Raw genomic sequence first — 13,603 nt, 5'->3', positions numbered from 1 at the left:
AATTTAAGCCATCTTCTTTAATCACATAAGCCAATATAGCCATCTGAACAACAGAAAGAAAGGAACATAAAAGAAAAGAAAAGAAAAGAAAGAAAAAGGACTGTAAGCCAAAGCTCCAGTTCGCCCCTTGGAATTGCTCACCAGAAGTGTTGTAATGAAAAAATTAGTACGCATTTGAGCCTGATTATCAGTCAGGCCCACCTGGTTTCTTTTCTGTGGTCTTTTTGGTAAAGTGACCTTTTTATTATTTCTTCAGGCTTTTTAAATATATTTAATTTGAGATATCTAATTTGTTTTATTTTTTTCTGCAGTTAGAAAACAAAGGGTTTAGCTTGTATTTTCATGGTTTTAGTTTTGCATTTTAATTATATTATATGTTAATATTGCATCTTACTCCCTGTTCTTTAAGTTGTCCAGAGAACATGTATTGATAGGTGGCTATATAAATATGGTAAAGAAATATAAGTTGGGCACATGCTAAAGGTATGCATTCCCACAATTAAATCTACAAGTAAACTATGTTGATCAACTAGCAGTCTTTCAAATGATATAGCACATTTTCTAGCATATATTAAATGCAAACCGGTCCTATTATAGCATAATCCAGTAGCATCAGACAAAGGATGTGGAATAAATAACTAAAACAGTCCCAATTTTCTCTCTTTCAATAATTTAATTGCATAGCTCATATAAGGAGATTATCACTTTTCTGTAGCCCAGGTACTCCTTAAAGATAACCATCTATTTCAGGGGGTGGGGATCTGTTTCCCACCCAGAGATATTGCAATTGTTGCTATTATCTCCACAGAGTTTTCTTCATTTCTACCCTATCTTTGAAGATATCCATGTAGTATGTGCAAAGTATCTCTAAGCAACTTCTGTCCAGGTATGTAAAAACAAATAAATGCTGAAAGAGGAATAACCAAAGCTCTCAAGTAAGCAGCAGCGGTTCCCTCTGTAGATAGGTCATCTGGGATTGAGGGGAGGCAGTTGGCCTCTGAAGCCTCCCCTCTTGTAGATTTCCTTTTCTGCTGGGGGGGGGGAGGTGGGGAAAGGGAGGCAGCGGGAGAGAGAGAAGCAGAGCCACATTCTGTCTGCTGGGAAGCACCACCCTGAAATACTTCAGTAGCCCCTTGGAGACCCACCACTGGCAACACATCATCTCCAGGGAGGGACTCCTCTTAGAATAAGAGTCTATTACTTTCTTTCGAATGGCCTCATGATAAGGTTCAAGTGAGAGGGCATGTTTGGCTTGGCTTGTGGTTTTGTTTTCTTTTGAATATGTTCATTATTTTGTGCTTTTAACTAAAACCATTGTTTTATGTTTTAACTACAGGCATTTTAATTATGCATTCTGTGTTTTTATATCGTAATTTTCTCCTGTGAACCGTCCTGAGACCTGCAGGTATAGGGCGGTATATATATATATTTAATAAATAATTTAGTAGTAGTTGTTGTTATACTAATTCTAATGAGAACAATTCCATGTCATATATATTTTCAGCATCTTGCTTGACTTATGAGGGAGGAGGCCTTCTTGTTTTTTAAAATGTTAATTTCTCTGTGCGACCTATGGGCATTTACTGTGGGTGTTCATCTGTTTTGGAAAGCTGCCTGTGGGAGTAGGTTTATTAAGGTATTAAGCATTTTAATAAATAAGTCTATCAACCAGACACTGCTATGAGGCACTGGACTGGTGCTCAGCTGCATGTTTATTATTTAGTTTAAGGACCTTGTGATTACTGATAGCTTATACTGCATCTATTTAATGGGTCGTTATTACTTATGAAATATTTTGTTAATAGTATTGAAATGCTATGGTAGGTTGTATTTTGTAGTAGTCTGTTATTCCTGGTATAATTTAATGGCTTATTGCTATTCTGCTATTGCGAACTGCAATACATTTATGGAAAAACAACAGACAAATAAACCTGATGAGGATGATGACTATGTGTTTCTCCCTTGCTCTCCAGCATCTGGACAAGCCCTTCTACTGTAGAGAATCTCAAAAGCAGTTTCACTATTGTTGCTTGCAGCCTTTGAAAACACTTCTCTACATTGTGCATAATTATCCAAGCTTACTCTCTGACAAGCATGCACAAGAGTTTGCACATCCAAGTCCCTGCATTTTTCCTCTCATCAGCCCATGAAAACATTTGTGCATCTATCAGCTGATCATTCCTCACCACACCACCCCCGCCGATTGAATTTCTGTCAGCCAGAATTGGAAATAAGAAGCTTCTGGCCATCTATAATATTTGCCCACATTCATGCAACTACAATATATACATATATATATATATATATATTTGAAATCCAACGCGGCAGAATATCTTGCTATTAGACATGGGGAAGTTTTCAAAGTATGCTACATAAACCATGTCATGATAGAAGCACTCAGTTATAGAATAACCAATAAAAATAAATATCAACAAATAAATCTGTATATTGATTGGAAAAGAAAAGCAGCATTTTATGAGCCAGGATAAGTCACTGATAAGAATTTGGAATGTTACCTTTTTCACAATGATTTCCCGTGAATCCAGAAGGGCAGGCACACTTATTAGGGGCTACACATGTCCCACCATATCTGCACCCTTCCTCACAGAATGCTGGAAAAAACCAACAACCATTGATTACATATACAGACTTTTTCTCTTTTTATGCACTTCTGAAACAATAAACAAAGAAAAACATAATTCCTTATGGCAAAATAGCCCAAGTCCAATCTGCTGCAAGCCAGCCAGCAAAATGTTACTGCTACAGGGAGAAAACTGAAAGCCTCAAGGTAAATTGACAACAAAATTTTAATGATTATCTGGCATGGACGTTTAAAGAATAATACATACCATTTTGGAGCAGCACTAAACCCAAAGCGGTATCTGCATTTGGGTGTTCTTAGTAACCTTTAGAGGATTTGGTGAAGAGCAAAGGAATTCCATGTTTCATTTTGATGATTTAAGAGTCAGCTACAAGTGTGATATTTAATCTTCTATGTAGTAATTCACTAGCAGAAATGTTCAATGGAATAATGTATTCATGGACCACAATCCAGAGAACTGTGAGATTAACGCCATACAGGTTTTTTGACATCTACTTTGAAAATGTGGGAGACCTTCAAAAATTGGTTGCAGTATTGCATAGGATGGGACTGTCTGGAGAGGGGAAAAGAAAAGAGCCCCCCACTGGAAACCTCGCAGAGTATTTTTCAATGAACACTACAAAACTGTGGTTCATGCTGTGGAACACTGTGTGTGAACATTATATTTTTGACCTTCTAAACAAAATTATGCTTGGGCCTTTTTATTTAAAAAACCCTCTATAATATATTTGTGGAACACTAAACCAATTAACAAATTATAGTTAACACATGACAGAGTACTGAGGCAGGAAGGAGAAGTGAACAGGATATAGAGAAAATGTAAAAGAAATTAGCTTTTGAATACATTCCTTACATTGTTTGTGCAACTGGTGCAAATAAATTTATGCCTGATACCAATGTTATGCAGTTACTTCTCCATGGCTAAATTCCACATAGCTCTGGTAAAATTTGAGTAATGAAACCACACGGGATGGGTGGATCACAAAATGTTCAGATAAGGAATCCCACAATTTCATTATTCAAAGGTTATTTGATCAACATGGATTTAGCCATGAGAAAGTTGCAACTACATTGACAAGAAACATTGGGCCATAGTCATGTATCCTATTATACTACAAAGAAGAGAACAGTTAAGTCTATGGATTTGTATGCAAAACTGCCCCCTTTCCCCATGGATGCCACTGGATATCTTGTAAATGATTTTGGTTGAGGCACCCAGAGTATTGCACCCTCATAAGGAATATAAATCAAAGTCCTATGCACAGTGGTTCTCAAGGCAAACAGAAGATAAACCACAGTTAATATTTAAAGTGTAGCTTCTGCCTCAGAGTTAACAGCAGAGCCACCAAGCCATATTGTAAGACGCAGTCACAGATGGAGTGTTGCTAAAGAAAAGCTTCTACTGGTCTGACAAGGGATATAGAGACATGAAACAGAATAGGTGCTTCAGATTTACTGTGTGATATACCACAACCAAGAGGGCACAACTGAAGGAATGGGTTTCTGTGTAGTAAGTTTAAAAACTGACTCAACCCCTCCTTTTTGTTCTTTCAAAAGAGAGCACTTTTAAATGCGTAAAACTTGAACTGTTGAGCAAAACCATAATAAGCACACAACTGCATAAACAGTTCTCTCCTTTATCAGTCACGGCAAGGGATGGCCTTGACTCTCCAGGGGAACAAAGAAAACACGTCAGAACTTTATCTTATGTGCTGACCACAAAATATGCGCAAGACCAATGTCTGGGGAAAACGCCAAAAACGTGTTCCTGGAGATTATGACGTCTTCCCAGATAAGAGGAGGAAGAGGAAGATCCTTTTATGGTCAGAAGTACAGGAAGGAAGATCCTTTTATGCTTGAGAGTACCAGAGCAGGAACATATGTGATGTCAACCTGCGTATACAAGTTGACATGGCTGGGGAAGGGGGAGAGGATGTCTGGAGGATATAAATACTGCATGAAACTTGTCATTTCTTTGGACTTGCTGGGGACTAATCACACAAGTGCCTTCTGCAATCCGGAGAGCAGAATAAACTCTTTCTTTGAACCAACTCGGTGTCATTTTGACTTCCTTCCTCCTGTCCCGGAGCAACGCAGACCCAATCGGTGAACTCCAATAAGGCTACACAACCAGAAGGACACAATATTGGCCATTAGGATTTTAATTATTATGTGTAACTGCTCATTGGTGAATAGAGCAAATGAGAGTACCAGCTCCTCTTTCATTAGATTGCTTAACTGGTCCATGCTGTTCCAATGCTACACATCATGGGTCTCTGTGGACCACTATACAGAATAAAGAATAAATATGACAGTTAACTGAATAAGAAACCTTAATTTGAGATGAAATTCTATATTGTAAATATATCACAAACAACAAAACTATTAAATGATGGTGATCCTGCTTGCTGACCCACATAAAAAGACAATGCATGGATCAGTTGGCATGGCAACAGGTAGAGTTAAAGCTACAACAGTTAATGAAACAGCACAAGGCAGCCACCTTCCACTTACGCAACATGATCATTTTGACAGCAACCAAAGCCAGAGTAGTCATGACAGCCAGCTATATAACTTTTCATAACATTACACCCAAGCTCAGTGTGGTTTTGTAGATAAATTACAACTGGCTAAGCTAAAATAGAAGAATGCCGTTTTCTAAAGATAATCATCTTTTTGATGCTTCAGACATACTATAGGAAGTCAGGACAGCAAGGCCACACACACCTGAGATGCCTTTAAGAAGACTGTATCTGGACTCTGAAAGTGCTCTCAGGCTTTTTAGGTTTTTCTAATGTGGAACAAGTACTTTAGTCTTCTCCTCTGTTTAGTTTTTCTAATGCTTTGGTGTGTACTAGTGTTTTTAATAAGTTGAGTGATAGCCAGATACTTCGTACTTGAAGCACTGAAAGTTCTGGCTTTTGCATAGGTGGAATGGAGCCTACTGTGCTGATAAAGTGTCAAATCGGCTGCTCCACTTCCCTCTGCCTCTGACCCCACCCACCACTGACATGCAGCCCTTAAGAGGGGGGAGGTCCTCCCTTGAGTTGAAAAAAGTCTCCCCAACAGTTTTATGGTATGCCCCTCCCTGGTTATCAGTTCAGATGAAGGTTGGTCTAGAAAGATCTTTAATAATAAGCAAGCATACAAATCACATTTGTCAAGTCTGCAGTGATTATGATGATGCATCCCTAGTTGTTGTCGTTGGCTACAGAAACCTGTGAAATCACAAAAGTATGTGGCAGCTGAGTGGATATAAAGGTGGGCCTTTCTTCTTCCCCAATAGAACACAACAGGTGGCAACTGCTACGATATTCAGCATTGCCCATTCTCCTTCCACTTGGAGGAGGCGGATTGACAGATGGATGAAGGCAATCAGATCTTTTCTTTTTTCTTTTTTTGAACAAGCAAGAATGCATTCTGACACCTTGAAGAGTAACAAACTGTATAATGGCACGAGAGTTGTTGTTGCTGCTGCTGCATGTAGATAGTGAAGCCAGAAGGAAATTACGGTAAATGCATAGAGTACTGACTGGCAATTGCATCATTAACACCAACTGTTCACAAGAGCTGCCACATACACCCGGACAACACCATTACTGGCCCCAACAACATCACACATACCATCTCGGGACTATTTAATTGCTCATCGTCTAACATTGTGTATGCCATCAAATGCCAACAGTGTCCTTCAGCTCTCTATATTGGACAAACAGGCCAAACCTTACACCAAAGAATAAACGGACATAAATCTGACATCAAGAACCACAAAACAGAGAAACCAGTAGGAGAACACTTCAATCTCCCAGGACATTCTATACAAGATCTCAAAGTAGCTGTTTTACTACAAAGGAATGTCAGAAATAGACTGGAAAGAGAAGCTGCTGAATTACAACTCATTACCAAACTTAAAACCATGGAAAGACCTGGGCTGAACAAAGACATTGGATTCTTATCTCACTATACATGACTAAACCATTTCTCACCTTCCCACCCCTTGCCTTTTCCTGTAAGACCTATTACAGTCGTTAAGAGTCGTCAAGAGGCTCTCTCAGCTATCTGCCTATCTCCCATTCCCACCACCCTTCTGAGTAACACCCCTCCCCACCTTCTCACTATATAGAAGGATCTGGCAACTTCTGTTTCAGTGTATCTGAAGAAGTGTGCATGCACACGAAAGCTCATACCAAGAACTAACTTAGTTGGTCTTTAAGGTGCTACTAGAAGGAATTTTTTTATTTTGACTATGGCAGACCAACACGGCTACCTATCTACTGCTGTTCACAAGAGCAGTTCACAGCAAGCTTAGTTTGCTTAGAACTTTTGCCAGAGGTGCTAAGGCAACTTGTCTTGGGTCAGAATGGTCCAGTATAATGAAGAGTAGAAGAGAAAGTTTCCGTATACTGAAACCTAAATAATATTACAGAATAACTCCCACCCACCCCACACCGACAGCTAATTCCGATCAAATTATTCCTTTCTAGGGAAAATGAAATTGCTTAGTACTTGACAAAATTCAAGTTGAAACAATGAAATCTTTATTAGCCTCAGAGATATCACTAAGTAGAAATGATATTGAATTAACATTAAAATGCAATACTGTATGGAGGGAATTAGTATTCCCAGCACAAGAGCTGTTGAGAGCAACTGCTATGTACAAAGAAGGAAAGAGAAATGAATTGTCGGTCTTTTCATCAAATCATGATGACTTATCTCTGGCATATATTTCAAGATAACAGTACATCTCAAGTGTCAGGTGTCATTTAATGTGTGTGGTAAGCACATGGCATACATATAGTGTTATATTTAATGCTGTATTTCCTGTCAGAAGGCTTTTTGATATAGCAAGTAGATGGTTATACGAATTGAAGAGGAGGGGGTTGTTTTATCTGATCCTGCTTTCCCTCCATATCTGTGCCCCTCCAAATCTGCTCCAGGGAGTAGGGAAAGAGTTGTGCAGAAGAAAGGGCAAACTTGCAAAAAATAGCCTCCCTTCCCCTTCCATTCACATTCCACTGGATCAAAGAGACACCCACAAACAAAATAACAGTATTGGATACAACACATCATGAAATAGAGCAGATGTGAATCTGGGGTTAGGGAAATAAGAGTTCCCTGTACGTAGAAATCTTTTTTGCTGTTCTTTTATCTAAGTGTGATGCAATTTCTTGTGATCCTGTAAAATAAGAAAGACACCTTTGAGGGTGTGACTGCTATAAGATACTGTAAATTCAATGTGATACTGGGTTGTTGTTTTATTGAATGGGTTACAGTGCTTGGGATTATGCAGCATGATAACTTCATGAAGCCATGGCATTATATTGACCTTTTGCAATAACTGAATGTGAAATACATGCTCCTACAAAACAGTGGTTCTGGCTAAAAAAATATACCTTTATATAATCTTTGTAATGTTTTCATTCGGGTTAGCTATTTTGTCCACACAGAAACCACCTTCTGCCAGCACTGAAAGGGTGAGGTGGGGAATAGAAATCAGCTCACTCACTACACAGTTAATTGAGAAAAAACATGTTTGTATCAACTGAAGCTCTAAGTCTCTAATGCAATAGCCTATCTTTGTGCTTACACTTCTTAATAAGTCTCATAGCTGTTTGCGTCAAAAGACTTCTGCTGTGTTTCAAACCCTTCAATAACACAGTTTTCTTAGGGAACAACTTAATACTTCAGAACAACACAGAGGATTTTCAGTCCCTCATAGCAGGTTCCTGGTAATCTGAGAAGGCTAAACTAAACTTGATAAATCCCTATAGAGTCTTGTACTGCTAATATGCCTCCATTAATACATTTTATCCTTGTGCCTGTTTACAGGTAGAAATGCTTTGTTAGAATAGTGCTTACTGAATCTGCAATAAATCACTTTATTGAGTAAATTAAATGTGAACATTAGTAAAATAAAATCCCCAGGAAATCTGAATATGCCAATGCTGTAACACCATAATCTTCAAAATGATTTCCACATAATTTTATCCACGAAGAACAGAATCACCACCACTATTTTCAATGTGGATTAACCAATGATAAACAAAATGCAATTTTACAGCCATATTTCTTCCTTCCCCGTTCTTTCAAACATCTTTCAAGAGTTGAGTGTGAAATGTTTTTTCTTCCTCTGCCTCCTGGCTCTTTGGTACAGACTGTAAAGGTATCATGACTGAAATTGCTCAGGATATTGCTCCTGTTTGGATGACCAGACAATGGAATATAAGTGGGATGAGGTGGTCATTTAGATAACATATAAAGCCCTCAACAACTTTTGACTAAGTTAATGCCACCATTGGCTTCATGGTATATTCCTGAGCGTAGGGTGAGAAAACAAGCTGAAAGATGGCTTGGGCGCTAATGGAGGAAATTTCTGGTCAAATGCAACTGAACACTGGTGAATGCTCATCATTGAGCCTACCTAGTGGCAGTGAAGGCAGCGAAGAAGGCATACGTGCTGCTTCCATTGCAGCCTAGGTCGTCCAGTAGAGCTTTTCTGGGTAGTGCCAGGCCTCTTACAGTCGGGCCCAAAGGAAGTGATGGAATTGTGTTCTCCTCCCCTTCAGAACCTTCTCAAAATCATATAAGATACAGTAGATGATAAAGATCAATAAAATACATTTCATCGAATTAACTGTCTCACACCTGAGATTCCAGACTGTATACATCTATATTCGTCAAGGGATTAGATAAATTACCTAATAACAACCCAATTCCTCAGGGCCATACTCAGGATCCCCCCCTCCGTGGCAGGCGCGATCATGAGATTGGAAACCGGTTGCCAAGCCTTTAGGTATGTGGCCCTGAAAGCGAAGCTATGGCTATGGCTCAAGCTCTGTTTCAGACCGGTGGGTTTGGCCCCCTTGATTCTGAGGGATAACTTTAAATCTCCATGGGAAGGGGAGATAGTGGAGGAAGTGCAGAAGTGTGGGTTGTCCTCCCTTTATATAGAGTCCATGACGTATAGCCACGCAAAGGCGGTGATCGCGCAAAGATTAAGGGATGTTGCCAGACAGGAGGACATAGCCCGTGTGAAACCTGGGTTGTTTCTGGGGGAGCAGTTGTATCGGGTTGCCCCAGCTTGCTACCTGGCGGATATCCACTACGTGGAATACCGCAGACTATTTACTGCGGCTAGGCTGAATGTTCTTGACTCGGCGGTCCTGAAGGGAAGATATGGAGGAGTTCCATATGACCAGAGACTATGCCACTGTGCATTGGGTGAGGTAGAATCCACAGAGCACATTTTATTGAGCTGTCCCTTCTACAACGATTTAAGACAGTATCTTATAACTCCATACTTACCCCAGCTCAGTTCCCGACAAAGAGGAATCCAGACAGCATATCTGCTAAATAAGTCTTCTGGGAAAACAACCTTGTCAGTGGCTAAATTTCTTTTCCTGGCACTCAAGCGTCGGAAACGTATAACTGAATGCTTTGATGTGGGTTATCTGTGAGAGGTCTATTTCTGTGGCCCTACCTTACCTATGTATCTCCTATGATGTTATAGTTTATAATTATTGTGTAATGTTTTAATTCTGACTATCGGTCGAACAAAGAAATTGAATTTGAAACCTAATAACAACCTATATTGCCACATTTTACTTATGGCTAGTGTAACACCATGCCCCTATCTCTTTAAAACTATTTGCCCATCATTACTTGTGCAGTGAAGTTAAACCATAAACAGAAGTCTCTTCATTTTCATCTTTCAGCTCTTTTGGAGCCAACAAACATATTCTGTCAGAGGCTTCTGACAGGAATTATTTCAAGTAGACTGACTTTTCTCTCCTCCCCCTTCTCCAGATGTCACAATGAAGAAAGCACAAGTAGCAGTCAGTGAACTATGCTTCATTTAAAAAAGGCTTTTAGATATATATACACACTTCACAAAGCCACTGACCTGTTCAGTTTGGCAGAACACTGAGCTGCAAGCAGGCCATAATTATATTTGGTTGTGCTAAAGGCTTTTCTACCTGTACTTATGTTTATAGATTTATTTTATATATAGGAAGGGTGGAGACATTGAACCACACACCATTAGCAGAAATGTGCCTTGTTTTTTTCAAAATGTACCAATATATGTCCTGAGGACTCTCTTTAGAGATCTAGCTGACTGCACAGAAGCTGCAGGTAAGGGCTGTGTCTGTAATCCCACTGCTTTAAGTTTCCACAGTGCACCATGTTCTTCCCCTGAACAGGTAAACATTATCAAATAAAACAAAGGAACATGAATTTCTCCACTGAGTGCAATTCTGTAAGAAATTAATCTGTGCTTTGTTTTAGTCACTGTAATAAATATTACATACCTTGCATGATATTTGAGTGTAGCAGACACTTGATTACTGAGCGTTGCAACTCTGAATATTCAAAAATATATTTTATTGCTTAATTTAATTTATTCATTTTTAATATCCATGAATGGCTACTCTGCTGAAAGTACTCAAGATCTTAAAAACTGAGATTCACAAACTGTGAAATGCCTTCTCCTCTTGAAGGGTATGAAATTCTCAGCATAGAATCCTAAGGCAGGTGATGTCCTTTCCACCAGGTAAGACCTAGGAAGAATGAATGCCCCTAGGAAAGAGAACATCACTGGAAAACATAGGACCTTTAAAGGTGGCTACATGAATGTTGGCGTGTTCTGGTCCATGGGGTCACGAAGAGTCAGACACGACTAAACGACTAAACAACAACAACATCCTTGTTCCCAAGGACTGTGTTTAATGTGACGGATAATTAAATTAACTCAAGTTCATTATTTGACAAGCACACCTTAAAACCATTCAGATTTAATAGGAGATTGATGGTAAGAACATAAAGAAGCACAGGTGGATCAGGCCAGTGACCCATCTGGTGCAACATCCTGTTCTCATGTTGGCTAATAATAATAATAATAATAATAATAATAATAATAATAATAATAATAATAATAATAATTTATTATTTGTACCCCGCCCATCTGGCTGGGTTTCCCCAGCCACTCTGGGCGGCTTCCATAGGAACCAAAAAACACTAAAATATCATACATTAAAAACTTCCCTGAACATCATCAGTTGCCCATGAGAAGCCCACCAACTGTGTAGGTTTCTGAGCCTAAAATCTGAGCTGAAATTACTCACATCACTACAAGTTACAGTAGAGGATGAATATATCTTCTGCAACCTCTGCGCACATTCACATAAAGCACAGAATTGAGTATTAAAGTTAGCAATACCCACCAATCCAACGCCAGGATCTTAGTCTGTTGCAATTATGTGTTTGTTTCTCACTGTAGAGCTGTGTCTAATGCACAGCAAGCAGGACATCTACAGAATGCTTTCAAACCACATGTGTCGCAAATGATGTTTTCGCAAACACAAGAAACATGTCTCCACCCTTCCTCTATATAAAATAAATCTATAAACATAAGTAGTATTACCAGTGATTATAAGAATCACACATAGTTTGGTTATCTACAGCAATAAAAAACTAATTATTTTGCTTGGATTCTAGCAAGGGAGTTAATTTCCAGAGTCAGAATTTATCTCTTTGATTAATACTGTTGTTGTGGTGGTGGTGGTGGTGGTGGTTGTTCCAGCAGCAATCCCCTCAAATTCCAGGGAGCAGGCAAATATCTAAGCATATTTTATTGCATAAATTATCTAAGTACATAAGAAGATAAAATATGTAAATATTTGTGATCTCACAAGGGTTTTGCTCATGAGCAAAATATACAGATAAAAATATGTCTAAATGTCTGTTGCTTTATGTTTATCATGAGAATCACATTACATCAATTTGCTAAAATGTATATAAGTATAATTAAAATTAATTGAAACAATAAAGCACAGAAATACCACAATAAAGTACTTACTGTGATAAATTTCTTTTTTTGAAAACACCCCCTTTCCCCTACATCTTACAAAAAACTGTATCCTAAAACTGTATCATGTACTGTGATGCTCTTCAATTTTAGCAGGATTTCTTTTACTTCAGGTGACAGAAATACACACTCCGCACTTTACATCCATTGCAACAGATGGCAGTGTACACACACACACACACACACACACACACACACACACACAGCAATCCATGTATACCACTAATCACTGAAATGTACAAATGCAAAAGCAAATAAAATTTTAATCCTATCAAGGTTATAATGCAGATATATCAACATTATGAACTCTAAAGTAAAGGTAAAGGGACCCCTGACCATTAGGTCCAATTGCGGATGACTCTGGGGTTGCAGCACTCATCTCGCTTTATTGGCCGAGGGAGCCGGCGTACAGCTTCAGGCTCATGTGGCCAGCAAGACTAAGCCACTTCTGGCGAACCAGAGCAGCGCACGGAAATGCCGTTTACCTTCCCGCCGGAGCGGTACCTATTCATCTACTTACACTTTGATGTGCTTTCGAACTGCTAGGTTGGCAGGAGCAGGGACCGAGCAACGGGAGCTCACCCCGTCACGGGGATTCAAACCGCTGACCTTCTGATCGGCAAGCCCTAGGATCTCTATAACTGTATAATACCTCATCTTGTATGATAAACATGAAAAACTTTAAAAGGCATGTTATCAGGATAATTGTCTACATAGTTTAAATAAATAAACGAGTCCTCCCTCAACATAGATAATTTCTTTAGAATCAACCAAAACTGTATTTCATGTTAAGTTTATATATAAACCAGCACATTAAAACATATGTATGGCCCATTCATTAAAGATTAATAGAAGCATTAAAATTATGTTAACATGATGAGAACTTGCAATGATATATATAATGGAATTATATCATAGTCCTAAAATCACTTCCATTAAATGCTACATAGTCTTAAATTTTTGATTATTTTTTTTGCTGCTAAGTAACAGCAATGTCCACTGAGAGACAACACTCTCTCTGAGATATTTACTGTGTTATTGTTTTAATGAAAACTTCATGACATCCTCAGATAATAATGTTTTATTAAACGCTGAATGAACGCTGAATAGCCTCAGTGCTTTAAAAGTATGCCCAG

General features: G+C 38.8%; 1 protein-coding gene across 4 annotated transcripts in view; it reads right to left on the bottom strand.

Moving 5' to 3' along the window:
* NELL1 (neural EGFL like 1) overlaps positions 1-13,603 on the bottom strand; it is a 379,279-nt gene that overhangs the window by 74,119 nt on the left and 291,557 nt on the right. For 3 of the 4 annotated variants that reach the window (XM_081164500.1, XM_081164499.1, XM_081164501.1), the window contains one exon: positions 2,517-2,612. The exons of the other annotated variant lie outside the window; for it this stretch is intronic. In XM_081164500.1, coding sequence (XP_081020626.1) covers positions 2,517-2,612 — 96 coding nt within the window. The remainder of the gene's footprint in view (positions 1-2,516; positions 2,613-13,603) is intronic. 4 annotated transcript variants of the gene reach the window in all.

This window comes from Podarcis bocagei (genome assembly GCF_964188305.1).
Source record: "Podarcis bocagei genome assembly, chromosome: 1".
Taxonomy (NCBI): Eukaryota; Metazoa; Chordata; class Lepidosauria; order Squamata; family Lacertidae; genus Podarcis; species Podarcis bocagei.
Note: the sequence above shows the minus strand (reverse complement) of the source record. Positions and strands in the feature narration are given on the sequence as shown.